Source organism: Suncus etruscus, chromosome 12, assembly GCF_024139225.1.
Source record: "Suncus etruscus isolate mSunEtr1 chromosome 12, mSunEtr1.pri.cur, whole genome shotgun sequence".
In the NCBI taxonomy this organism is placed as follows: Eukaryota; Metazoa; Chordata; class Mammalia; order Eulipotyphla; family Soricidae; genus Suncus; species Suncus etruscus.
The window spans coordinates 61,116,738-61,142,158 of NC_064859.1; the positions used below are offsets into that span (position 1 = coordinate 61,116,738).

A 25,421-nucleotide genomic window follows, 5' to 3' on the forward strand; every position below is an offset into this window, starting at 1 on the left:
TTCTCTGCCAAATGAGGAAGAATTGAGCTCTGAAGACCAGTGTCAGGTCCAACTTTAAGCTCTCATTGGAGTTTCAGCCTTGTATTCACAACTGTGATGAGTTACTGCAACTCATAATTTCTATAGGAATCCTGAACTCAGCTAATCCAGAGTAAACATACTACCTCTAGCTCTCTGCTTCTCACACCAAAACCAACAAAAAACCAATGATTCCATCAGCTAGATGATTCTTTGTGAAGCACTTGAGAAGGAAGTACTAAGACTTGAACTAAATTGAAATGAAAAGAAATCCAAGAATTGTCCACCATTTTTGCCAAATGGTCTTTAGTTATTTCTAGAAGTTCTGGTATAGGAGAGGAAACCAAGGCTAAGCTTTTGAGTACCCATTTACAACTTTGCACAAAGGCCAACAGATTTTTTTTATTACTGTCATAACAAATCATCACAAATGTAGTAGTGGTTTCAAACAATACAATTTATTGTTTTGTTGTTCTGGAGTCTGAAATGGGTTTCACTGGCCAGGGAGACTAAAGGCAGTCTAGAGGAACAATTTGTCCTCCTTTCCCCACTTCTAGAAACCAGCAGCCTTTGTTGGCTCACTGCCCCCTGCACTATTAGCATTAGCAGCATCTCATCTTTTCCTCTCTGATGTCTGCCCACCCACCTACCTAACAGAGGACCCCTGGATCCATAGATCCCTTGGATCAATCATTACAGTCGCCCCATATCAAGATCACACTTGCAATGGACTTTCGGAAATGTGAGCGAACAGCTTCACAGGTTCTGGTTATTAGAGCCTGGGCATCTTGAGAGACAGGAGGAGAGCTGATTCTATCTACCATACAGCCTGAGAAGATTAAGTTGGGTCTGGAAGGCCCCGAGCTGAACTCAGTCATCCCCTTCCCTACCGACTCTGCTCAAAGTAAAACTCAGTGCGGGCAGAGGGCTCTGTCTCCTTGGTGAGTCCTATTGGCTCCTGGGCATTGGCTGGGCCGCAAAGGAACCAGCCTGGCCAGGCAGCAGCTTCAAGCCTGAAGGCTGAGCCTATACTTCTCTGGTAGAAGGTGAAACGCATCGCCTGCTCACCACCCTTGTACAGGTCCTCGATATTCACATCCTGTAGGGATAAAATAGCCAGTTGCAGAAAGGAAGCTGGTTGAGTTGTCAGTCCTAGAGACCCCCAAGATGTGACCATTTGGCAAAGAAGGGCTTTCCCCAAGAAAACTGTTTTCTGTAGGTTGCAGAGGCCAAGGAGCTCAACACTGGATACAGAGAAAGATGGTGGGGTCTAGTAGAGGAGGAAGACATTTAGGGTCTCCAGCAGGAGATTCAGATTCTCACCTCCAGCTGAAGGGAAGGCCCCTTTTCTGTTTCCACACATGCCAGGCAGCGGCTGCCTCCCTGAGTCCCCAAGAAAATGGGGAACTTGCTGCGTTCCAGATCTCTGTTGGGAAGTACGCAAATTTTCTCTGGATGGAAAGAGAGAAGTGCCAGAGATCAGGGACCCTGGAGAGCAGATTTCTGTAGGCTGAGGCTCTAGTCTAGAGGACGGAATGGACCTGGGCACATGGGGCCTGAGCCTTCCTGCTGGTAGAAGTGTATGCTGGGTTGCATGCAGGGACATGTTCCCCTTTTGGAGAGTTTCCCAGCTTTTCCCTGTCAGGGGAGCAGGAGGGAAAGAGGAGTTGGAGGGCGGGTCCCTGAAATTCCTCACCAGCACAGAAATTGTTCGTGTCTGGATCTCCGGCCAGAAGCTGGTCCCCTCTTATGTACAGAGCCTTCTGGTCTGTGTCCTTGATTCTGGAACAAGAGGGCAGTGCTGATGGTCTGCTTCCTTCTGCCATCCTGAGCCCTCAGCCCCTTTCTCCCCATCACCATACTTAGTCCTTGGCAGGGTTGTTTTTTCCTTAGATAGGTAAATCGTTGGGTTTCACCCTGAGCAGATCAGTCTAAAGGCTATAAAAGGTCTCCTGGATGACTGTACCCTGATGATTACCTAGAAAATGAAGGGACCCAGTAATTTTCCCATAAAAGGAGAAAGAGCTTTCTGATAGATACTCTCGAGGGGTAAAATAGGCCAGATTGACTGAGATAATACTTTACAATTCTGCATGGAAAAACATTTGAGTTAATGTCCTAGTGATTCCATATTTCCTGCACCTGCCCCTAAATTCTTAGAATATTTTTTTTCTCTAGTTCCAGGGAGATGCTCAAAGGGCTACAGCACTTTGCATGTGGGAGGGTACATGTTTGATCTCCAAGCACTGTGTTATGGGTGTGGAGGTGGTTCCAGTACTTTGTATTGCCAATTTAGTCTATTCTCCATGGGGGTGGATCCTGGGCATTGTTTGGTAGATTCTCTCTCCCCCTCCACAAAAATTATGCTTATTCTCTCCAGTGAGGGAATTTATCATGAACCATAGTTTGTTTTTTGGATATCTTAAAGACTTTTTTCATAGGAAAAAACCTGCAAATCAGAAGAAATGTAATTCGACACAATGGGAAGTGTGCCTGCTCAGGGCAGGTGTTGCTGGGTAGGCCCCAGGGTGACTGCCAAGCATGGGAGAGCACAGAAAGCTGGAGCAGGGCCTGATTACAGTCATTTGTGGTTGGTTGTAGGTTTAATAGTTTAATGATCAGCCTGGGACAATAAATATATGCTGGGGGAACTGAGAGGAAACTGTGGTGTAACATCAAAGTCTTGCACTTCCTCACTCACTGGTCCTGCTGGTTGCAAAGATGTCCATCAGCCACTCTTGGGCTATGGAGACCTTGTTGTCTTTGAGAGCAGAACCTGAGGTCAATAGCACTGCCTCAAGGAGATTTTTATCTCTTTAACATCTAATTAAAATGCCTTTTGCTAATGACTGCTTAAAATAGGAACACTTGTTCTATTGAAATAAAAATCTGTAAAGAGCCTGGGTTGGCATCATCCATCTAACCTGGACAGCCAGCATGTATAGGCAATAGATAGTCAGCATGTTTGTGCTGTGGAGAGTCAGGATATGAGTACTGTGGACAGTCAGCATGTGCAGATTATGGACTGTCGGTATGTGTGAATAATGGACAGTAAGCAAGTTTGGGCTATGGACAGTCAACATATATGGGCTATGGACTTAGCTGCAGAAGAAATTCAGAGACCAGAATTCAAGTTAAAACCCCAAATGTGATGACATGATTTGTCATTTATTTGCATTTTTCATGTGTTCTCCAGCTTCCCCAAGATAAACTTCCAGGCCCCAAATAGCAACCTGTGTGTGGGATAGGAAGGTTCACAGAGGAGTTGCATCCTAGAGGCCAGCCCTATTCTATTTTTATCATCCTTTTTCTTATTCCTCAAGGACTCTAGGTGATTTAGTAAAAAAAAATCAAATTCTAAATAAAGACACAAATGTGCATTGAGATACAAGGCCAGGACAAATTGAGGCCCAGCCTAATAAAAGATCACAGAGACCAGCAAAAAGATGGATCTGTTAAAAGAATTTAGTGGAAGCTCATTTGTAGATTTTTTCAGGTTGTAGGACTGGCATTATACAGAAGCTCAGGAAAAAAGGTCAGTGTCCTTATGATTATGACTAAACTTGGCACACTGAAATTTTTAAGGTGAGAAGGAGCCACATCCCTCTGACTCATCCTTCTTACCAGACCGTCCATGGAGAAAGGGAATTTCTGATAGACTTACATGTAGTATCTTGCCATGGGTAGGGAGCACATTTCTGCAGTCAGGAGTGACAGGTCCTTGCTGAGGGTAAGGGAGAGAGTTGTTATAAAAATAAGGTTGGTGGAGTTGGACCAATAACCACCTCAATAACTTCATCACAGAACCAAGAGACCCTACTAAGCTCTTAGCAATAACTGGCCTGAAGACCCCCCTGCCCAGATTTCCTCACATGGCAGCTTGAAGGCAGCTGTTTGTTTCTTTCTTATTTGGAGCCTTCAGAAAATGATCTGGGAGTAAGGTAAGCTCTGAGAGCACTGGAGCTCTCCCTGGGAATCTGGAAAACAGGTTCTCCCAAAATCATTAGCAAGGAACACTCCCCAGGGATGAGATTCTGGCAGAATGGAATCTAGGCCAACATATTAAGGATGAGATAGGCTCAAACCCTGCTTCCCAATATGGCTGAAAATCTTCTTGGCATTGAAAGAAACCTAGATCCAAGTGGTCCACGAGGGCTAGGATTTGGGGAAGAGCCCAGAACAGTGAAATGCAAGAATGACCTGACTGAGATTATGAAGTGCACTGGGTTCTTACCAAGTAAGAAGGGAATGTAGGAAAAAATAAAGATGAGAAAACGGAATCTAAAAGATGAGGAGATAAAGGGAAAGCAAGAAGAAAGGAGCAAAGTTCAGGTGACAGGAGCACTTCGAGAGGGGTGGGGGAGAACAGAATGATAGTACTGTTGACAAGAGTTCATGTCTGTCATCTTAGCTACACTGAGCTCCAGGGGGTAACTATATACTAGGAGACTTTTTGTACTGGATTTGCCACTTCATTCCCTTGGCAAGTCATTTTTCTGACCCTGCCCTTTATGTTGAGAGTTTAAGAAGACAGAATGAAGGACAACAGGGAATGGAGATGAATGGAAATTTGATGTGATTTTTAATATCTCCTGTATTCCTCTCTCTAAAGAAAAATAACATATTGACAAACTATTTTGTAATAAAGGGGTTCCCTGCATTCTTTTGTCAATAGACCCATTATTGGAAATAATCTAAATGCCCAAGTATAGACCAGTCATTAGTAGACTATAACAAATTTAGTATATAGGAAATTATTTATACATTACATATGATATTGTGAAAAAATTATTTATTATGTAAACATATTTGAAATATATGAGTTGATAAGTGCAGTCTATAAATAATGTGATTTTTTTCATTTAAATCTTCCCACAGGAGACACACAGAGAAGCAAAGATAGTAGACTTTTTACCTCTTATCTATAGTTCATAGTGTTATGTGTATTTCAAATACTCTTCATGTTTTTCCTATCTAAATATGGATTATATTGTGGTGTAAAGCTTTTCGTTTTTTTTTAAATAAAATGTTCAATTAAATGTATTGATTTTGAAACGTGCCTCATCTGGAGAATTTTTGGTGGGTGCTCTTTCCTACACTGAAGGCTCAGAGTTAGGATATAAAGAAATTCAGTGAGTGTCCAGACTTGGGGACTGATGGGTTGTTCAATTCTTTTCATTGTCTAAGGAACACATACGTCACCAAACAGCCCTTATTAAAATACATACTCTGATTCTCTTGGTCTGCTGAGACCTGGGACTCTGCACTTATGTGAAATTAAGTGAAATTAAGTTGCTAATGACTCAATTTTATTGAGTCTTAGTATATTTTCTAAGCCCAGAAAGGCCAGAGAACACTAAGTAGAATACCCTGTGTGAAAATGGATGGGTACGCTATGACTCACTCCCACACTGGTTCAAGTAACCAGCAGAAATTTAGTTCTGTGCCAATATTATTAGATTTCTTGGAGCACCACAAGTGACCTGCCTTGGCCCAATCCCAAATTCTAGGGTTTCTTCTCAAGACTTCCATATCAGATATCTCTGGAGTTCCAGTTAGATTGTGATGGAGTAATGAGGGTAAAAATCTGGCTATGTACCCATCAGAGAGCTTGTGGTCTTTTGATTAAGCATCTCCATGGTTTCTTCCAACACATCATACAATCCATCTCCCAAATTTTACCACTTTATTGTCTCCTGTTGGCTTTTAATTGGACCCATGCCCTTTTATGGATACAACCTGGGACTGTCTTCAGCCTTATCACCTGTCTTGGATAAAACACCACTTCTTGAGAGTCCTGGCTTTCTCAATGTTTCTATACCCTAGTTTAATCCTGGTTATTCTCACAACACTGATGTGGAATCTGTTTTTCTCTGAGACTAGTATTAATTACCATGAATTTGATTCTTGAGATGTTTGGTTCACTGCTCTTATTTTCTCATCTCCCATTTTGGAGAGGAGGGAGTTGCTAAGACTGTAAATCACAAGTCAAAATATTAAACACTTCTCTTTTATGATATCAGGTTCCATGGGTTAATAATTCCATTTTATCATAGCTACAATTCACCTCTAGTACCCCATAAGCACAGACTGAACATTCTCCTTTACCCCCAGAAGCTTATCTCCAGGATACTTCTATTTGAATGCCTTTCCTTCATGCTCAATTAAATATTTTAGGATCAAATTAATCTTTCCTTCTCACAACTTAATTCTTCTCTCAACTTCATGCTTCTGAAGCCCAAAATCTTCCTCTAGTCAGTAAGATTCAAGCCCAGAAAGTTGTTCAGAATTGCTCCTACTTCTCATGATTCTATATCATATTTATCAATAAATTCTAATTATGTTTTAAAAACATTACTGTTTTTAATATAATTGGAACTATGCATTCTTGACTTTTCTACCTTCGGTCCAACTCAAGCTGTGTGAAATATGTGGGCTTACATTCCAACTTCTATTTCTCCACTTCCTTCACTGTTCTAGAATTTAGAGCAAATGCCCATTGCACCATCATCTGCCCTAATTTCTTTGCATGAGTTTATCTCACTTCTCCATGGGCATCAAATCATCCCTATATGCAAATAATTTATTCTATATAATTCCAATGGGAATATGCAGTAATTTTTGACTTCCCTGCCTCAACAGTTATCCTTTTTGATCTGCTTCCAGTAAGATTCATTGATTAATAATCGAGTTGTTGAATATGTATCAATATCTATAGGTTGAGTAGTTTTTTTCAAATTGATTATGTCTGAGCTTACAATAACAACTCATATGCATCAGGTTATGTCATTTAACTTCCAATATTCAATTTCAGCATCCACAAAATCAATACATTAAAGAAGGTGGTTACTAAAATTCTTTCCAGATCAAACTAAGATTACATGACTCAGAGTTTAACAAATCTTTACGGTTGGTACCCTGATGTGACTCTTGTTAAACTTTATCACATTGTTGATCTTTCTACATAGAGATATGTGTTTCCATTCAAAAAATTAGAAAGTTCTTTAAGTCATAAAAAATGGCATATCAGTGCTTTTTGAGTTTTTTGTTTGAGATTTTAAAATATTTTAGTATTGTTCTTATGTTTTTCCTTTTTCCCTTTCTTCTCTTAAATTGATATTTATAGCCTCTAGAAGGACCTCTCCCATTTTTTGCTTGTTTAAGTTTTGCCCCATTTTATTTTTTTTCTTTTCTTTAAGTAGAACAACATAACTTGAACCATCTTGTTTTGCCTCACAAATTGAGGGGGAAATAATGGAAGGTACCAAGACCAGATAGTTGTATGAATATTAAGTAGAAATAAAAACATGATCAGACTTAAACACCAAATCAAAACAGAATTGACACCCAATCTACAACATGTTAGACACAGAGGGGACCTCTTATACTAGCAACCTGGCTGGGGGGTAAAGGAGGGGGATATGGGATGCATGCTGGGAACAGGGGTGGAGGGAGGACAACATTGGTGGTGGGAATGCCCCTGATTCAATATCATTATGTACCGAAAATATTAATGTGAAAGATTTGTAATCCACTTTGGTCAAAATAAAAATTAAAAAAATAAAAATTAAAAATAAATTTAGGTTCTAAATTCAGTAAAGAAAAAAAACAACAAACATGGCATATAACTCTTTCCAGCTGTCCTACCACACATTGTTGTTTGTGAGCAGCACAGAAAACTATAAAGCAAATATAAATGGGCAAGGTTGGATTCTAGAACTAGCTAGTCTGCCAGGATTTCTTGCCATCTTGAAAAGTACCCAATTTATTGTCAATAGAATAAAGGATTAGGCAAAGTCATACAAATTCATAATTAGATTTTGCACAAAACTCAGTGAAGGTGAAATGAATCAGAAACCTACTTTTGCTGTCACAGGGAGTGGCTCTAACTGCTAAGTTTTACTTTGACTTCTGATGTTAGCACATCTCTGAGGAAACACCCTCCTTGTCCCTCTCTCTCTCTCAAACCACCAAAACACTATTGAATACCACAGTTTAAAAAAAGTTCTTCTGAGCTTATTTTCTAAAAATTAATGTTTTAAAATATTCTAAAGCCTTTACTCTCTCCTTAAATTATTTCTATGTGCCTTTAGACTTATTTAACATCCCACTAATTTTCAGGGAAAGGGGATTTTGCTTTCCAAGAGAGCTTTCTGGGAAGAGTAAAGGCAGGAGGCATATCAAAGCTATTATACAATACAGATGGGAGAAAGAAAAAAGAGAAAGAGTTAATACTCCCTCCCTACCCCAATACCACTGACCTGCAAATCCTGGATGCTGGAACCTCCAACTGATTTATTCAGGACATCTGCTTAGTTTATAGTATCCAGTGGGTGGGTCAGCCTGCAGCAATATCTATAATTGGTTCTAGGATAGGGAAGACAAGCTTAGGGATTTCATAATGTCTTCAGCACAGTATGGATAATAAGAAGGTTGGGATCATTAATGAATGTTTATTAAGTGGGGGGAGAGAGTCACCTATAAAACTTCAACATAAGCCAGGCACTGAACCCTTCCAGTAGCTACTGTCATTGACACTGTTAATTGTGGTTTGGGAATTCAGACAAACAGTTCTTGGATTAGACATCTTTGTATAATCTTCTCCTTATTGTGCCATGACATTTTATTCTGGTAATATAGGAGTGAAAGAGGCAAGAGTGAGGATATCTGAAGGACCCATGAACAGAGTGACCTCTGGCATCTTAAGCTAGACTATGATGACTATGGCAGTGTAAGAATGAGGGCTTATAGATAGCATTGTGAATCTGACCCTGTTTAGAAAGCTTCTGCTTTAAAATGGGTTCTAACAGTTCTAATATTGGGCTTCAGTTTGTGAGACAGAAAATCTGAGAAACACATGTGCAGAAAACATTGACTTTAGATCCACACTGGGACTGGGAAGGTTCCTTAGTTTCTAGACTTTTGAAGCAAACTATATGTGCAGTATGAGCAGGGTAAGGGTAGAGAATATTTAGGCTTCTAATCAATACTATTTAGTTGAGTTTAGCCTGCCAGCCAGCCACCCAATTATCCTTCTATCTATCCCTCCATCATACTTACATCCACCCACCCACTCTCATACTTTTCTTTTCATATACCCACAAATTCTTCTATCCAACTAAGCAGCCAGACAGCTAACCAACTATATATTCCTAAGATGAATGGAATGTTGGGCATAGCATTTTGAAGAATCCATTATAATTTTCTCATGACATCTACAAAATTCCACAAAAGGCTTGATGTTGAAGTCTAGTACCCACATGCCTACAGTGAAAGATGACAAAATATGAGTAGAGATGGAATATATTTGTTGTTGGTTTTTAATGTGTGTGTACATGCATGCACACATGTGCCCACTCTGCTATCAAATTCAGGGCCTCACATAATCAAGAAAAATGTTTTAACACCAAGCTACATATATGGCCCTCTAATATTTTTAAGGGCAATAATCATTCTTCACACTTTCTTCCATTCCGATACTTCTTTTTGAAAAGGGATAAATAATGGGATATTATACCAGGCAATCAAAGAGGATTACTTTCATTTATACTGCAGTGTAACAAAAACATATAATACATGGTCGTTATAGATAAGAAGCTTTAATAATCCTGCTAAGAATCTAGTGACAAACAATTGAAAATATAATTAAATTCATATTCTCTGTTCTTTGGACCAAGCAGTTATCAAGAAAATAAAACTTCATTGAGTGAAAAAATCTTAATTCTTAGAAATAAATAAATCATCCTGGTCTCCAGAGAACCCTGGTATATGACATCCTTGAAAAAATGCTCACCTCAGTATCTTCAAAACAAAGACCTCACCACCTCTTAGAAAAACTTTAGTAATATGTGTGGCCATTATATCTAAAGCTTTGTGATCATGTATAATTTCCATTCACAGTCTGGAATTACACAAAATTCTTTACTACGCAGTCTTTAGGGTGCTTTAGGGGGCTCTCTGAATACTTAAACCAGTTTCAAAATAAAGACCCTCCATTCCATAGTCTATTTCCTTATTATCTTGGTCTTGTGGTACTCTTCGTTATGAACACACAATTTGTTCTACAAGGCCAAATATTGACACCAACCCAAGGGATAAAGCTATTGCTTCTCTGTTAATATGAGTTGAATACTGTTAACTCATCCATAGAAAATTCCTTTTGAACTCTCTGGGGTATTGAACCTGAATTGACAGCTTGCAAGGCAAATGCTCTATCCACTCTAACTCTTGAACTCAAGCTCTATTATCTAATAAATGATAGATTGATTACTTGAGACTAGAGGAAGCTTTAAGAATGGGCAAAATTTCTGTGGCTCCCTAAAGCATGAGCCAATGTAGATGGGTAAAAGAGAGAAAATAAAATGTATTAGGATAGAAAAATCGTTTCCACAATCTGTCCTCACTGAATCCCTATCATTTGCCCAGCATGCTGCTAAGCACTTGGAAACAACCCTGATCTTGAGGTCATGCTAAAGGTCACAGATCCTGAGTCAATGTACCACATGCAGGGACATTTGCATAGAGATATGCAGACAGCCCTGTCAAAGGAAAGGAGCACATATCTCAGCATAGCAAATGCTTTTCAGAGGTAAAACATAAATAGACAAGAAGGGCCCAAAATGAGCCATAACAAAGAAAGAAGTAAATGGCCATGGTGAATCCAGTGGGTAAAGAGACTGAATTGGTCTATAAAAACTCAGTCTCATGTTTGTCTTCTTTGCATGTTTGTCTTCTGCTCATAATAAGAGCTCTGCTGTTGCTATGTGGATCAACTGTATTTGGGCTGGAGCTAGTGAGGCCTTACAGAGGAATTCCTTTCTGGTCTGGCCACATCCTTTCCTCAGAAGACTCTTAACCAGAGAGTTCAGATGTGAGCCCTTCCTATGGTCTTTGCTGTCAACCTCAAGCTGTAAGTAGGGACACAGACCTAGATTCCAACTCACCTGATTAGAATTGCAATGGTTATTAATGAAGATAAAAATCTTCTGGGCACAGAATATTCAACAAGTTGAACAGGATATGCTACTTGGGAGGAGAAAGAGTAGAGTTAAGCACCCTGTGGCACTCAGGGTTTATTCCTTGCTCTGTACTTAGAGATCACTTTGGTGGTGCTTGAGAAACTATATATGGTGTCTAGAATTGAAGTGGGGTCATCAGTGGGCAAGGGAAGTGCTCTTAACCCTGGTACTATGTCTCTAGCTTTTGGATCAGTTCTTAAGTAGAATATTCGAGGGAATAGAACAAATGATCATTTTAAAAGGAAAATAACAGTGGAAAATATTACAATCATAATTAATGCATTCATATTTCTTTATCTCTATATTAGTTTTCTATTGTAACAAGTAATACCAAAACATAGCAACTTAAATCAGCACCCATTTATTATTCCACCCAGTTTCTGAGGGATGGGTATGTAGGGCAGCTTGGCAGGGAGGTTCTGCTTCAGAACCTCATTGTTTTTTCATTAGGTTGCAATCAAGCTACAGGCTAGGGCTGCATGCTCTGGAGACCTGACAGGAGCGACTTCCAAATTTTCTCCAGTGCCTCTTGGCAAAAGATCTCATTTTTTCACCACACGGTCTTTTTACAAGGTTCTTCACAACATGGTATGTGACTTCCCCCAGAGTGAGTATGCAAAGCAACAGAGAAATCATGGTGCCCCAATAACTCTGTGCCTTGCTGCTGTCTAAATCAGCCTCCAGCCTCCAGCCTTCTTCCTCTGTCTCTAGACGATGTCTCCTCTTCTTATAGAGACACCATTCAATGTAGATGTGTTTATCCGAACCCACCATGACCTCTTCTTAATGAGGTGTATCTAGAAAGACTCGATTTCCAAATAAAGCCACAATCTAGCTTTTTCCTGATGAATGTGAATTATTTTCTCCTTGGGGGAGGAGGAAGGTATTATTCAACAACACAGCAGCTGTCTGCAGGTTAAGTCCCATGCCTTGATATTTCAGGTTTTTATTTTTTTTGACTATTCCTTGATCAAACAGAAGAGTTTTCCCTCTTTGTAACTTCCATCCCCAAAAGAGTTCAGTCACACTCCCTGTCACTTGCTTTCTAGTCTCTGATTCCCTCTACTACTGACCAACACAGAAGGATTCAGTGAAATTCAAATTTTACTCTGGGGAAGTTGAGGACAATCAGAAATAATCTTCACTATGCTTACTTAAATGTTAGTTTTTCTTAATTCTCCAATTTACCTTCATTGCAGTAAAAATACAGATAAACAAAAATAACCCCATAATCACCTTCAGTAAAACTATCTTGCTGTTGTTAAAATTAAAGAAAACTCTTGTAGACCTTTTTTTTCTATCAAAAGATACAGGCATTATTTTCAATTTTTATTTATTTACATTTTGGCTTGAGGGTCATACCCATTGGTTGTCAGAGTATATCCTTGGCTCTGAGCTTAGGGATCAATCCTAGTACAGATAAGAAAGCATCTGGGTTGATTACATGTAAGAAAAGTGCCTTACCTTATTTCTGATCATATCCAGGTTGGTTGCATACAAGGCAAGTGCTTTGTTTCTCCTTCTCAGATAGTATTTTTTAAATTAAAATGAAATGATGAGCTAAGTAATTTGTACATTTTTTGCTTGCAATTTACTATGTAAATTTAATTTACTATGCAAACCAGCATACTGGTTCCTGATTCTACCCCAGGTTTTATGCTCTGACATGTCTAGACCCCTTGTGCCTTCAGTGAGAGCCATTCCTGAGACTTTCCTCTCCTGCAGAAGTGGGAAGGGACAGCAGCCTAATATCAGAGAAGGGAGAGTGGATAAAAATTGTGGACTAAGCCCCAACTCTCAGAAATATTTTCCCAATCTGAGAAGAAAGAATGTGGGTGTACTCTCTCCCAGTCTCAGATAGGAGAGAAAGGGGGTTCATATAGTCTCTATTTTTGACCCCCTGCCCAGTGCTTCTGGAAGAAAAAGCACTCTAGTCACACTGTTGGAAGTAGAAGTCTGTGATGGGGTCATCCCAACTGGCATCCTCTGGGATTTGGGTGAGTCTGAGAGGCTGGTCAGATTCAATCATGGTGCAGAGGAACCAGCCTGGGAAGGCAGCTGACTCAAAGCTGGAGGTGAGCCCGGTGTCCCGCCGGTAGAAGGTGAAGTTCTTGGATTCCTTGCTCCCACGGTAAAGCTCCATAATGTTCACTGGCTGGGAGCAGAGGGACATAGCAGGTGAGGAACAGGAGGGCTATGAAGGGAAAATAGGTACTGGGACTACAGAAGAGACACCTCAGTGGATTCCTCATCTGTTGGTTTTGTCTTGAGATGGGAATAATTCCTAATCACCAATGGACTCACCTCCAGTTTCAGAGTTGGTTCCAGCTCTGTCCCACATGATAGGCACTGGCTCCCTCCTTGGACACCCAAGATGACTGGAGAAAGCTTGGCATCCAGCCACCGATTGGGGACAACACTGATCTTCTCACCTAGTTAAAGGTAAGATGCAGGGGCCTTGATCACCTGCCCATCCCTCTCCCCCAGTTCTTTAGGAAGAAGACACATCTTTAGGGATGGCACATTTTTTCCTCTGGTAGGAACTGTTATAGAGGAGTTCTCACTCTTTCTTTCTCTCTTATCTCTCCGTTTTACACACACACACACACACACACACACACACACACACACACACATACACACAAAGTCTCATAGTTTCAGCAAATCTATCCTGTGGGGTCATGAAGGTGTCAAAGTGAGTGAGTTTGAAGTCAGTGCCACCTGCTCTTAGGGTCTCACCACTTTGGGTGGCCATGAGATACAAGGGCAGAAACCCATTCCCATATGGACCTAAGACATAGAGAAACTGCTCCAGGTATATCCTCAGTCATGCTGCCAGAAAACCAAATGCCTGACAGGATCCAAAGATGAGGAAACGGCAAAGCATTTCTCTTGAAAAAATATTGTCACTTACTTAGAACCTGATTTTCAAATGTCCTATGTCTTACGTCAGATCTGGGGTTAATTTTCAGTTCTCAACCTATGCCAAGGCACATTACTGCTCAGTCCTTTCAGACCAAGACAGCTAGAAAAGCAGGTTCATGCTTTGTTACTAACCTTTAATGACTTTTCCTGTGTGTGGCCCTCCAGCGAAGAGTTGGTTATCATGCACATAAAGCACCTTTAATGCGGCATCTTTCATTCTGAAACACCAGGACAAAACAGGAAACTCAATTCATGGGAGAGGTGAAAACTCCAGATTGTTGGGGCCCAGCCTCAGGCACCATAACCGTTTTAACTAGCCTTCCCTGTTCACTGGAAGCCTCCCAGCCTCCTATCTGAGTCTGGGCTTGCTCTTTCATTCTGGCCAACCTTCTACATCACCAATCTCTTCTATGTGCTATGTCAGAAAGAAAGAGAAGCTTGAATTGAAAGTCTGGGTTTTGTTCTGGCTGTGCCACCATGTAGCTGTATGACAGTAGAAAAGCGGCATTCTCTGATTCAAGTAACCATGTCAGACTCAGATGTTGTATTAAAATGTACTCTATTCCTGATAAACATCTAATTTTTCATCATTGTTGAATACCTAAAGATGCATTAGTTAATTAAATGCATTGATTTATTATTTATTAAGTTGATTAATTCCTCTTGTGTATAAAGCCCTACAAAGAATTGCTTCTTTCAAATTAAAATTATTTTATTTTTCAAACTTTCTTTCTATCTAGATCTCAGCTGACTTTTTGACATACAATGAGGGGAAAGTAAATTCCTCTAGATATTACATAGGAAAATGTATGCTGCGTAAAAAATGGTTCAAAGTTGGTTAAACACAGTTTCATAAGACTCCTTCAAAGCCACCAATATGCTGAGTTGTACCACTTTGGGGGAGCATGAAAAGCAAAGACCTTGGAAGACTGAAGCTGTTAGGATCTCTAATCTCCCACCCCAGAGTTGAAAATTTATATATAATTTAGACTTCCCTCAAATATTAACTACCAATAGCCTGTTTTTGGCTAGCAATCCTATCCTTAACATAGTGAAATAATCCATATTTTGTATGTTGTATTTAATATGCTATTCTATTACAATAAATAAAGATAGGGCTGGAGTGGAGGTAGGTGCCTGCTTTGCAAGCACTAGCCTAGGAGGAACCGTGGTTCGATTCCATGGCGTCCCATATGGTCCACCCCCAAGTCAGGAGTGATTTCTGATCACATATCCAGGAGTAAACCCAGAGCATCACTGGGTGTGGCCCAAAATCCAAAATATCAAATAAATAAAATAAAATAAAGCTAGATAAAAGAAAGATAATGCATTTATAAAGCAATATGATATTTATTAAATTTGTAAATTTATAGAAAAATCTGCATATATACAAACTAAAGCAACTCCAACCTGTTGCCCATGGATCAACTATATTTACCATATTTACATAATCAAGAAGAGCCCTATGCTTAAATTAATGCACAGGGCTAGAGTTCCTCTAAACACAGTCTGGACAAAACTGTATAAGATTCTGATTTAGTAAGTCAGAGTCATTCTCAGATATGTTGAAAAGCCAGGAATATGGCAGACTGCATGGGTTCAATCATGCCAATAGACAAACATACAGAACAAAGAGTCTTGTTTTGTTGTCATTTGTTTCAAAGAACTGCAAGGAAATTGAGACACATAGTGGCTGGACACATAGTATCTGGGTCCAATTATGCCCGTGGACAGATTAAAGAATCTTGTCATTTGTCCCAAAGGGTTACAAGGAAATCAGGACACATAGTGGCTAGATTCACATCCAGCCACTGTTGGTGGTGAAAGCAGGAATAATCTTCCTTCCATTCTCATTATGGATCAGTCTGGTTGCAGCTGTACATTGGATAATTTATTCACTTCCCCCTTTGCATCAGGCTTCTGAGGAGGCCTACTCCAGCCTGAAGACTCTAAGACCTTCTCTCGAAGCCAAGGTAATTACTATTCCCAACTTCCCAGCTACCCTTCCCAACTGTGAGAACCACAACTTTTCAATTGCCACACCTCTCCCAGCCAGGAAAGGCTGGACAACTGGTTTACCCATTGCTCCCTTCCCTCAAAGGATGCAGCCAAATCAGAGAGTCTTACTCACCGGAAGCACAGTGCCCCACTCAGGACCATCGTTGATTTCTTAGAGTGCAGACTTTCCTATTTTGAAATAAGAGAAAACCTTAAGTGGAGACAGATACTGAGCTTCTGAGGGTCAGAAACCCTACCAGGGCTGTAGAAAACAATCTTCTGAGCTCTGCAACATGCAAACAGCCAACATAGGGATTCCAGAGCTGGGTCTGAAGAGAGTTCTAGTACAGTCAAGTAGGATGAAATCAATTTTCCAAGAGCACCTTAGAATGCTGCTTTCTCCTGGCAGAGCAGGTGCTGTTTGCCAGTTCCTTTGATCATTCCTTTTAATAATAAATTAGGGAGGAGGCCTAAAATTGCACAACTTGGGAGGAGCTGGGCTTCCAAGATGATATTTTTATATCATCCTGATCCTCCAAATATACCCGCTGTTTATTATCTTTCTCAGGCGGAAGGTCTGGTGACAGTCTCCTTCTAGAAACTGTGAAGAACTTCCAGGGGCTTTCCAGCTCTGTGTGAGCACTGAGTCCCAGGATCTCAGGTGCTCAGTGCCCAGGGCAGCAGTTCAGCAGTTTCTCAAGGAAGGCAAATCTGGGTAGTCTTTCTCCATTCTATCTTCCCTCTCTCCTCGCCCTCCATCTTTTGGTTCTCTCCCTTTCTTTCTGATCTCCTTTTTCCATCTTTTTTCCTTCTTCCCTTTCTTCCCTTCCTTCCTCCCTTTCTTTTTTCTTCCTTCCTTTCTTTTTTCCTTCCTTCCTTCTTTTCTTCTTTCCTTTTCTTCTATCTTCTCTCTCTTCCTACCTTTCTTTCCCCCCTTCCATCCTTCCTTCCTTCCTTCCTTCCTTCCTTCCTTCCTTCCTTCCTTCCCTCCTTCCTTCCTTCCTTCCTTCCTTCCCTCCTTCCTTCCTTCCTTCCTTCCTTCCTTCCTTCCTTCCTTCCTTCCTTCCTTCCTTCCTTCCTTCCTTCCTTCCTTCCTTCCTTCTCCTTTTCTTATTTTTGGTTTTGGGTTCACATCTAGCAACACACAGGGGTTATACCTGGCTCTACACTCAGAAATTGCTCCTGGCAGGCTCAGGGAACTATATGGGATACCAGGATTTGAACCACCATCCTTCTACCTCCATGCTATCTCTCTGGGCCCCCTTCCCCTTAACTTTCTTCTTTTCATATCCTCCCTTCTTTCAGTTATCTCTTTGCCAAGCCACTAAAAAAATGCTATAAGTGATGATTTTCTGTTCAGGGAATGTTTGATCACATATTCATTGCAAAAAATCTGAAAATCCAGTTTGACATAAAACAAAAACAGGAATATTCATTTTTTATGAGTACACCAACAGAAAAATCAATGAAAATACTATTTTTACCCTCCACATAAATTCTATGCATTCCCCTCAAGGATGTGCTGTTGGCAGATTTCACACAACTGCACTATAGAACCTAAATTCCCTCTAACATGCTTTCCTTGTATAGAAAAATGTCTTTTCACACCAAGTCTGAATAATGGTATTATAACAGAATAGCTATAAAACATTTTTTGTTGACTAGTTGGAGTAGCATTTATTTATAGCCATCAGTTATAGTTTATCCTTTATATTCTTATTTGACATCTATGATTAAACTTCCTTTAGTTTAGAAAAATAACATATTATTGTGAAATAATTACTACAGTTTTAACACTTCCATGTGTTATCACTGATGGGCCTGAATTAAAAGTACAAAGCAAATAATTTAATTACTTATTTTAAGTATTATTGATATCCACTGTTGAGCCATGAATTATTTAAAAATTGTATCGGAGTTTACAGGCTAAAATGTCCTTCTGTATTCAAGAAGAATAAAATATAGCTTTCAATGAATAGGAAATAGCCCACCTTTCATAAAGTGACACTAAAGCTATAAACACATTTCAGAAAAATTTTGACTTTGCATAACATGTCTTATGAAAATTTATTAACTGTCATAAACTCAACAGATAGAAATGAGTTGGAGATCATTGTAAATGAGAACAAAAAATTAAATAAATCTTTTAAAAGTACAGAAAGAGTTGACAAGCAGGCAAAATGTTTTAAACAACAAGCTTTCATTTTCAAAGTGACCTGAGAGAAAGAAATAGAATTGCATCTGAAATGGTAAAAATACTCCTTGCTTATACCAACTTCCCCAATTCTTTGACCCAAGGAAGTTGCAGCTGCATATCCACAATACACTTCTGTGAGCTTCAAAACTTTCACACTCTGTTGAACTAAAAAATGTGCTGGTATGTCCCTATCCCCTTCCAGATTGGGAGGAACTTGCTTAAGGCACAAGAGGGTGTCTCTTTTAGATATTCTGTATTGTACTTCAGTGGAAGAAAGAGCTAAGAAAGTAAACAATAAGGGGCCAGAGCGGTGGCCCTTGTGCACACTAGCCTAGGACCTACAGTGGCTCCCAAGCCAAGAGCAATTTCCGAGCGCATAGCCAAGAGTAACTCCTGAGTGTCACAGGGTGTGTCCCCCCCAAAAAAAAGAAAGTAAAAAATAAAAAAAAGAGAAAACTTCTGTAAAAAACATTTCTCCAAACTTAAAAGTACATTAAAATGTTCACTACATGTTCTTTTAAAATCACTTTGGAGCATCTTCAATTAGGCCCCATTGACAATTAATCAGTTGTTCAGGGATGTGGACCTTTGTTCAATTCATTAAGTTCTAGGGAGTTTTAAAATCCCAGATTCTGGCAAGTTTAATATACACTAAGAGAAAATTTATAAATCTCAGTTTACTTCTACAGATAAAAACGACAACCCTTAAAAGTCGAGTTATTGCTTTGCAATTTATAAAGGTTGGTTTTCTTTCACCTGAATTGGTCAAATTATTTCACCATTCACTTCTGACTGATAAAATAGCCCTTTGTTCCCCAAGTTCTCAATTGGATCTCTCAATGATTAGTAATGCTAAATATTGGGTCCTTGCTCTGTATTTATAATGGAGGTCATATTTTGACCACTTTTTGTTTGTTTGTTTTGTTTTGTTTTGAGACCACATCTGTAAGTGCTCAGAAACTTCTGGCTCTGCACTCAGAAATTACCCCTGGAAGGCTTGGGGAACAAAATGGGTTGCTTTGGATTGAATCTGGTTGGCTGGTCATGTGCAAGGCAGCCTACCAACTATACTATCACTCTTGCCTCATATTTTAACTACCTTTATAAATACCCATTAGCACTACCTAAAAACTAATATTTTGTTCTAAACTCACATAAAATGTGCACTTAGTTTTAAAACTATGTCCACACTTTTTGAAACTGTCACCAGTAAGAGACGGGGTTTAATTCTTTTTTGGAGTGTGGGTATAATTTTGTGACGTGCTTCTGATGAATATATCCTGTGAAGGAAGTAGAAGTGTATCATTTCTGAGGTTAGAGAACAGAAGGTAATGTAGCTTCCTCTTCATCATTCTTATATTTACTCACTTGGGAAACTCCAACTGCATGTCATAAGGACCAAGAAACCTATGTAGAGACTCGTGATGCTGAGATGTCTTATCAACAGCTTGGTAGGTGAGTAACCTTAGAAACAGTCCCAGCCAAGGCTTCAGATATCTTCGCTATCATATTGACCCAAATAATGCTACTTTCCAGATCTCTGATTTTGGGAATCTATCTAAAGTAGTGAATGTTTAAGCTTTGGCACAAGTTCTTATGCCATTATTGTTAATAGGTAAGTAAAATACCTTATTTTTATGATTAACAATATCTTGTTGTATCTCTTTCTTTTTCAGTCATCATTGAGAATTTTAAATTATCAGAAAACATCTCAATTCTTCAAGGACCTTATATTCTATGGAGAAATATCAGAAACTGCTTCAATTTGCAGAAGAGTAAATTTCCCTCTTTTTGAGGGGAGTTTGCGGGGAGCCACACCCGATGATGCTCAGGGGTTATTCCTGGCTCTGTGCTCAGAAATAGCTCTTGGCTTGGGGGATCATATGAGATGCTGGGGGATTGAACCACGGTCAATCTAGGTCAGCTGTGTGCAAGGCAAAAGCTCTACCACTGTGCCACAGCCGTGGCCCCTAAATGTCCCTCTTAAAGAGTGAAAATGCCTGGAGGTGGGTGTAAGCCCTCCACTTGTTGAAGGTGAGAATACAGTCATTTATATAAGCCTGTATCCTTTTGTAAACATACACCCAGCTTTCACAGTAAAATAGTAAGTTTTCCTAGAAGATAAGCAATTTAATTTATTTAACTTCACTATTAAAATGATTTTCTCATTTGGTATTTACTATTTTTCTAACATTGTATTGAAAAGTTTGCCTAAATATTCTCTTTTTTTAAATAACTATGTTGTTATTTAAAATCAATTATCTCATTTTATGGAAGTAAAACGAAGCATAGGAAGATTAATTGTATTGCCAATAATTGACTATAATTAATATTGAAGTCAAACCAATCTGGGAATCTGAGTTTGAGGTCACTATTCCCCCCAAATCCAGTCCCACACCCACAACACTGCAGAAAGATACTTTATTGGCTGAGGCCACTCCTATCTGTCCCAGAGCCTCTGACAGTAAAGGTAAAAGACTTCATCATGCTTTGGGGGTCCTCCCAAATTAGCTTCACATTGGCTGTGGTGAATTCACATTCACCTTGGTTCTTTCACTGCCTCACCCAGTGCACTCAAGTTATCAGTTCAGCAAACCAGGTATGCTTTGGGACTTTGCACTGGCCAATCTCTCCACCAGAAAAACTCTTCTTCAAGAAACTTTAGCAGGGTTTATTTCTTCTCATTCTCTAGGCCTTTGATAAAATGTCATCTTTTCTTGTCAGACTTTCACTTACCATCCCACACTTTGTGCTCACATTGCTCTTACCATATGCCATTTCTTTAGCAGAGCACATACCAGTTTTTTAACATTTGGTAAAATTCAGCTTTGTATCAAGTTTATTATTTTTATATCCAATTGTATCTAAATTCTTACAAAAGGAGGTGTTTCCCATTTATTTTGTTCATTGGGTTATTCCAAGTAATTGTGATATTACCTGATATATGGTATGCTTCCATAAGTAAGTTGCACTGTTAATGAATTATCTTCTCAGTCATATTGAAAAGGCCATGGAATTGTTTAACATTTTATTAATGCGTGTAATATTATTTCTCAGAGCTTTGATAGTTCAGTAAAGAGTATAACCATCTTTGACCTTTGGGTTAAGCTGGTTCAATGCTTGTCTCATAAATAAAGTTTTATTGGAACATAATCATGCTCATTTTTGTCATTGTTTTTTAACTGCTAGTGAACTCTCACTTCTTCTTTTTTCATTTTCTTAATTCTCTATTCTCTTTCTTTTTTTAAATATCTTTATTTAAACACCATAATTACAAACAAGACTGTAGTTGGATTTCAGCCACAAAAAGAACATCCTCCATCACCAGTGCAATGCTTTGTCTATTGCCACTTCTGCACTACAATGAGAAAGTTGAATTTTTGTGGCAGGAATGACATATTTTGCAAACCCTAAGGCATATCATATATGGCCCTTTTATAGAAAAAGTTTGCTGAAATGTGGGCAAGACTATCTTGATTCCTGTCCTAAATGATTCCCTTGCTAGCAACTGCCTTTTTATTCTCATTATTTTATTTTATTATTTCTTATTTTATTTTATTTTTGCTACACCAGCTGTGTCTAGGGCTCTGTACTAAGAGATCATTCTGAGTGGTCTTGGGTTTACATATGGGATGCTAGAGACTGAATCTGGCTCAACTTCATGGAAGGCAAGTGACTCACCTGCTGTACTATTATTTTTGTGTCTTTGTTAAAGTTTGTTTTATCTTTGTATTCTAATTTGTAAAATAATGACAAAAATAGCTCTGTTCAGGAATGGTTTAATGATCAAATGAATAAATACAAAGCATTTATAACGCTTGACAGTAAATACTTAAAAGTTAGCTTTATCTCATTACTATCACCATAATTTACATGACCTTCCTCTATCTTATTTAAAGTACTGACTTGCCTTCTTTTAATTTTTGTATAAAGACAAAAGTAAGACCCACTTTCCTAGATTTCCATGGGGACTAGATGAAACAGAGGCTTTAAAAAGTAGGGTTGAGTTTTACCACAAGCTTTGTGATCTTTTTCCCTTTTCTGTCCCCTCCTCATCTCTTCACTTTTCTCAGAGCTTAGAAAGAATTCTGTAACACAGTAGAGGCCATGTTTATACTGACTCAATTCTTATTCCAGATGGACACTAGTATTTTTTTTGTATCTAATATTGTGGCATACCTGACTCAGAGAGGGTGCAGGCTCTGACTCATTCTGTCTGCTGAGATCTTTTCTTAATTTCTTACAAGAAAAATTTCCACTCCGTGTACATTGGCTATTAGGCACAGTGTGAAACAGTGTAGCATTGTACCTTTCTCCTAGGAGATAAGTGCTATTCTTAGCCTCACTAAACTGATAAGAAAAAATCAGATTAGAAATTTGATTAGAAATCCTCAGGAAATCACAAAATAGTATTTGCTCCCAGGCATTTTCATTCCATATTATCTCCCTACTCCATCTTCCCACTGTGAAGTAATGCTTAAAAAATTCAAGCAAGAGTGTTCTTCCCAAAAAAGAAGATTTAAGCAATAATAGCAGAACTGGAGGCCAAGAAACTCCTTTGCAGGAAGAGCCAAGGGGTGATACAGAAAGCTTAGGAAAAGTTGGTGAAACAACAGAAGTGATGTAAAGGTCAGAGCTATAAGTCCATGGTAGTGGGGATGGAGAGAATTCCTTATCCCCATAATGAAGAAGGTTTTACTGCCACTCAAGAGCAAACCAAAGGAGAGACGATGATGAGCTGAGAAAGAGCTTTTTTTGTCCACCAGCAACTGGTTGGATGATGGCCAACTTATCTCAAACAACAGTCTTATGTGCATGATCACAAGAAGGGGTTTTCATAGGACAATAACAGGGAAGAAAGATGCAGACCAATGGTGCCAGAATGAACAACAAAGGCCTCTCTAGAGCCAGTATCCTGTGGCAATTTTATTTGCCAAACTTCAGAAGAGCAATCTGTGGACATATAGCCCTTATCTTGAGGCTTTGGGACGATGACTATTGTTCTTCTCTAATATTGATATTTGGCTCCATTTCACTCCAGTGGTAACTTTTCATGATCTAGATCTCCCGAGATCCCTAAACATATCTGGCCTACTTTCCCCTTTACAGAAATAGAATTTTACTCAGTGCCTCCTTCCTCCTACCCCACCCCAGAAATCTACCTTTTATAAGCAAATAAATGGAAAGTATCTCCCCACCAACTACATTTGCACCCAAACCACTACAACCTCCCCTGGATCATTCCAGTGCTCTGGGATAGGGCAAAATGGCCATTTTGGGGAACACTGGCTTAGCCCATTCCACTGAGTGATTGCCTAGCCCATGATGAATGAGCTAGGATACAGACATAGCTTCCAGGCAACTATTAGTAAAAGGCAATGTCCTACTATTAGCCTCATCTCTATTCTCTCCTTAATTGAACTACTCCAGAAATCTTCAAGAGGAGTTGGTGGAAGAAGGTGCCACTTTACTCATAGAACATTGGAATCCTCAAAGAAGTATAGAGGTATTTGTGGGTCAAGGTGCTGCAGCTGGGAGCTAAGCCAGACATTTTCTTGGCCTCCCTCAGGTCTATGGCATTTTCCAGGGTGAGGGGCCAGTTTTACTAGGTAGGATCAGGAACAGTGGGTGGGCAACTCACAAGGCAGGTTGAAGTGCTTTTGTGGGTCACACCCACAGGCAGTTTCTCCTGACTGAGTCACCAAGGGTGTGGCCAATGCCACTGACAGTATCCTTAAATCAGGTTCATGTGAGACCCTCCAGAGGATGTTGACTTGCTTCCCTGTCTATAGCTCAGACATCCTCAGAATCTGAGTGTTCTCCCTCCCCAGAGAATAACATTTTGTCATCTAGGTCTTGAGCCCATCTTAGAGTAGGGCATAAAACTAGAAACAAACACAATATGGAAGGAAAAATCCAATAGTTCAAAGTAAATACTTGTCTGATTCCTTTCTCCCTTGACTAGTCCCTTTTTCCCTTAACCTTCAGTCCCACCAGAATGTAGACTTAAGTATGAATTACATAGTAGATTGGGCTCTAGAGAGCACTTTTGATCATGATGGATCTGGTAGATCACCTGCTTAGATGCATCACTCCAAACATCAGAGAAACAAACTCCAGCCATATTTTCTTCATTCTTTTTTTTTTTTTTTTGGTTTTTGGGCCACACCCGGTAACGCTCAGGGGTTACTCCTGGCTATGCGCTCAGAAGTTGCTCCTGGCTTGGGGGACCATATGGGACGACGGGGGATCAAACTGCGGTCAGTCCAAGGCTAGCTCAGGCAAGGCAGGCACCTTACCTCTAGCGCCACCGCCCGGCCCCTCATTCTATTTTCTTTTCACAATGGTTTTGAGAAATTTGTCTGGGTTCATAATCACCCATAAAGAACTAGACAGGTCAAAGTAAGTTGCTTCAAGGTTCCCCAGAAAAAGCCCAAGCCTTCCTTTGCTCTGTCATTGATCCTTGGAATAATTCTCTTTCATGAAATCTTCAACAATAAAGTCTAATTTGCCTCTTAATTTAATTTAAACTTCCCCATCATTGGAGGGAGGAGTTTGCTTATTGTAACAGCTATCTTATTGCATAAGTGTTTGAATTTTGTTTTTGTTAGGACTTTGCCTTTCCTAATATTTTTAAAGTCATAACAAAATTTTCCATCATAGTCACTTTCAAGAGCAAAATTCATTGGCATTGAATATAGGTACATTCCATGCATTCATCGCTACTATCCATCTCTGGAACTTTTTCTATCTTGCAAAACAGAAAAACTATATCTGTTCAACAATAACTCCCATATGTCCCTCCATCAGTTTTGTAGAGAACACAATTCTACTGTGTTTCCAAATTTGACTAGTCTTAAGTACCTGACATACTAGGATCAGCCCTTTTGTGACTGACTTATTTCAAAAACACAATGTCCTCATTAATGTTAAAAACATATCAAAATTTTCTTCTGATGTATGATTAAATTGTATTCCATTGCATAGATATATTATACATTAGTTATCTATTTATCCATTCTATATACATTTAGAATGCTTCCACTTCTTTTGACTATTGAAAATAGCTAAATAATTCTGCTGCAAACATGAATATTCAAACATTTGTTCAAGTTCCTGTTTTTAATTCTTTCATATATGCATATGTATCTGAAGTAAATTTATGGTTTGTATAATAATTATATTTTTTATTTTTGATGAACCACTATACTGTTATACACATGAGTACATCCCACTAATAGAACAAGTGTTAGAAACTCTCCACA

General features: G+C 39.3%; 2 protein-coding genes across 2 annotated transcripts; both read right to left on the minus strand.

The window, feature by feature from the left end:
• Positions 1 to 904: 904 nt before the first annotated feature.
• On the minus strand, positions 905 to 3,714 carry IL1F10 (interleukin 1 family member 10). Its single transcript, XM_049784447.1, has 4 exons — positions 3,683 to 3,714; positions 1,715 to 1,800; positions 1,342 to 1,469; positions 905 to 1,117 (listed from the first exon to the last, which is right to left on the minus strand). Exons 1-4 carry the CDS (start codon positions 3,712 to 3,714, stop codon positions 905 to 907), a joined length of 459 nt encoding a protein of 152 aa, XP_049640404.1.
• Positions 3,715 to 12,966: 9,252 nt separating this feature from the next.
• IL36RN (interleukin 36 receptor antagonist) lies at positions 12,967 to 16,121 on the minus strand. The gene is made up of 4 exons (XM_049784449.1): positions 16,093 to 16,121; positions 14,094 to 14,179; positions 13,341 to 13,468; positions 12,967 to 13,191 (listed from the first exon to the last, which is right to left on the minus strand). Exons 1-4 carry the CDS (start codon positions 16,119 to 16,121, stop codon positions 12,967 to 12,969), a joined length of 468 nt encoding a protein of 155 aa, XP_049640406.1.
• Between the last annotated feature and the right edge of the window lie 9,300 nt (positions 16,122 to 25,421).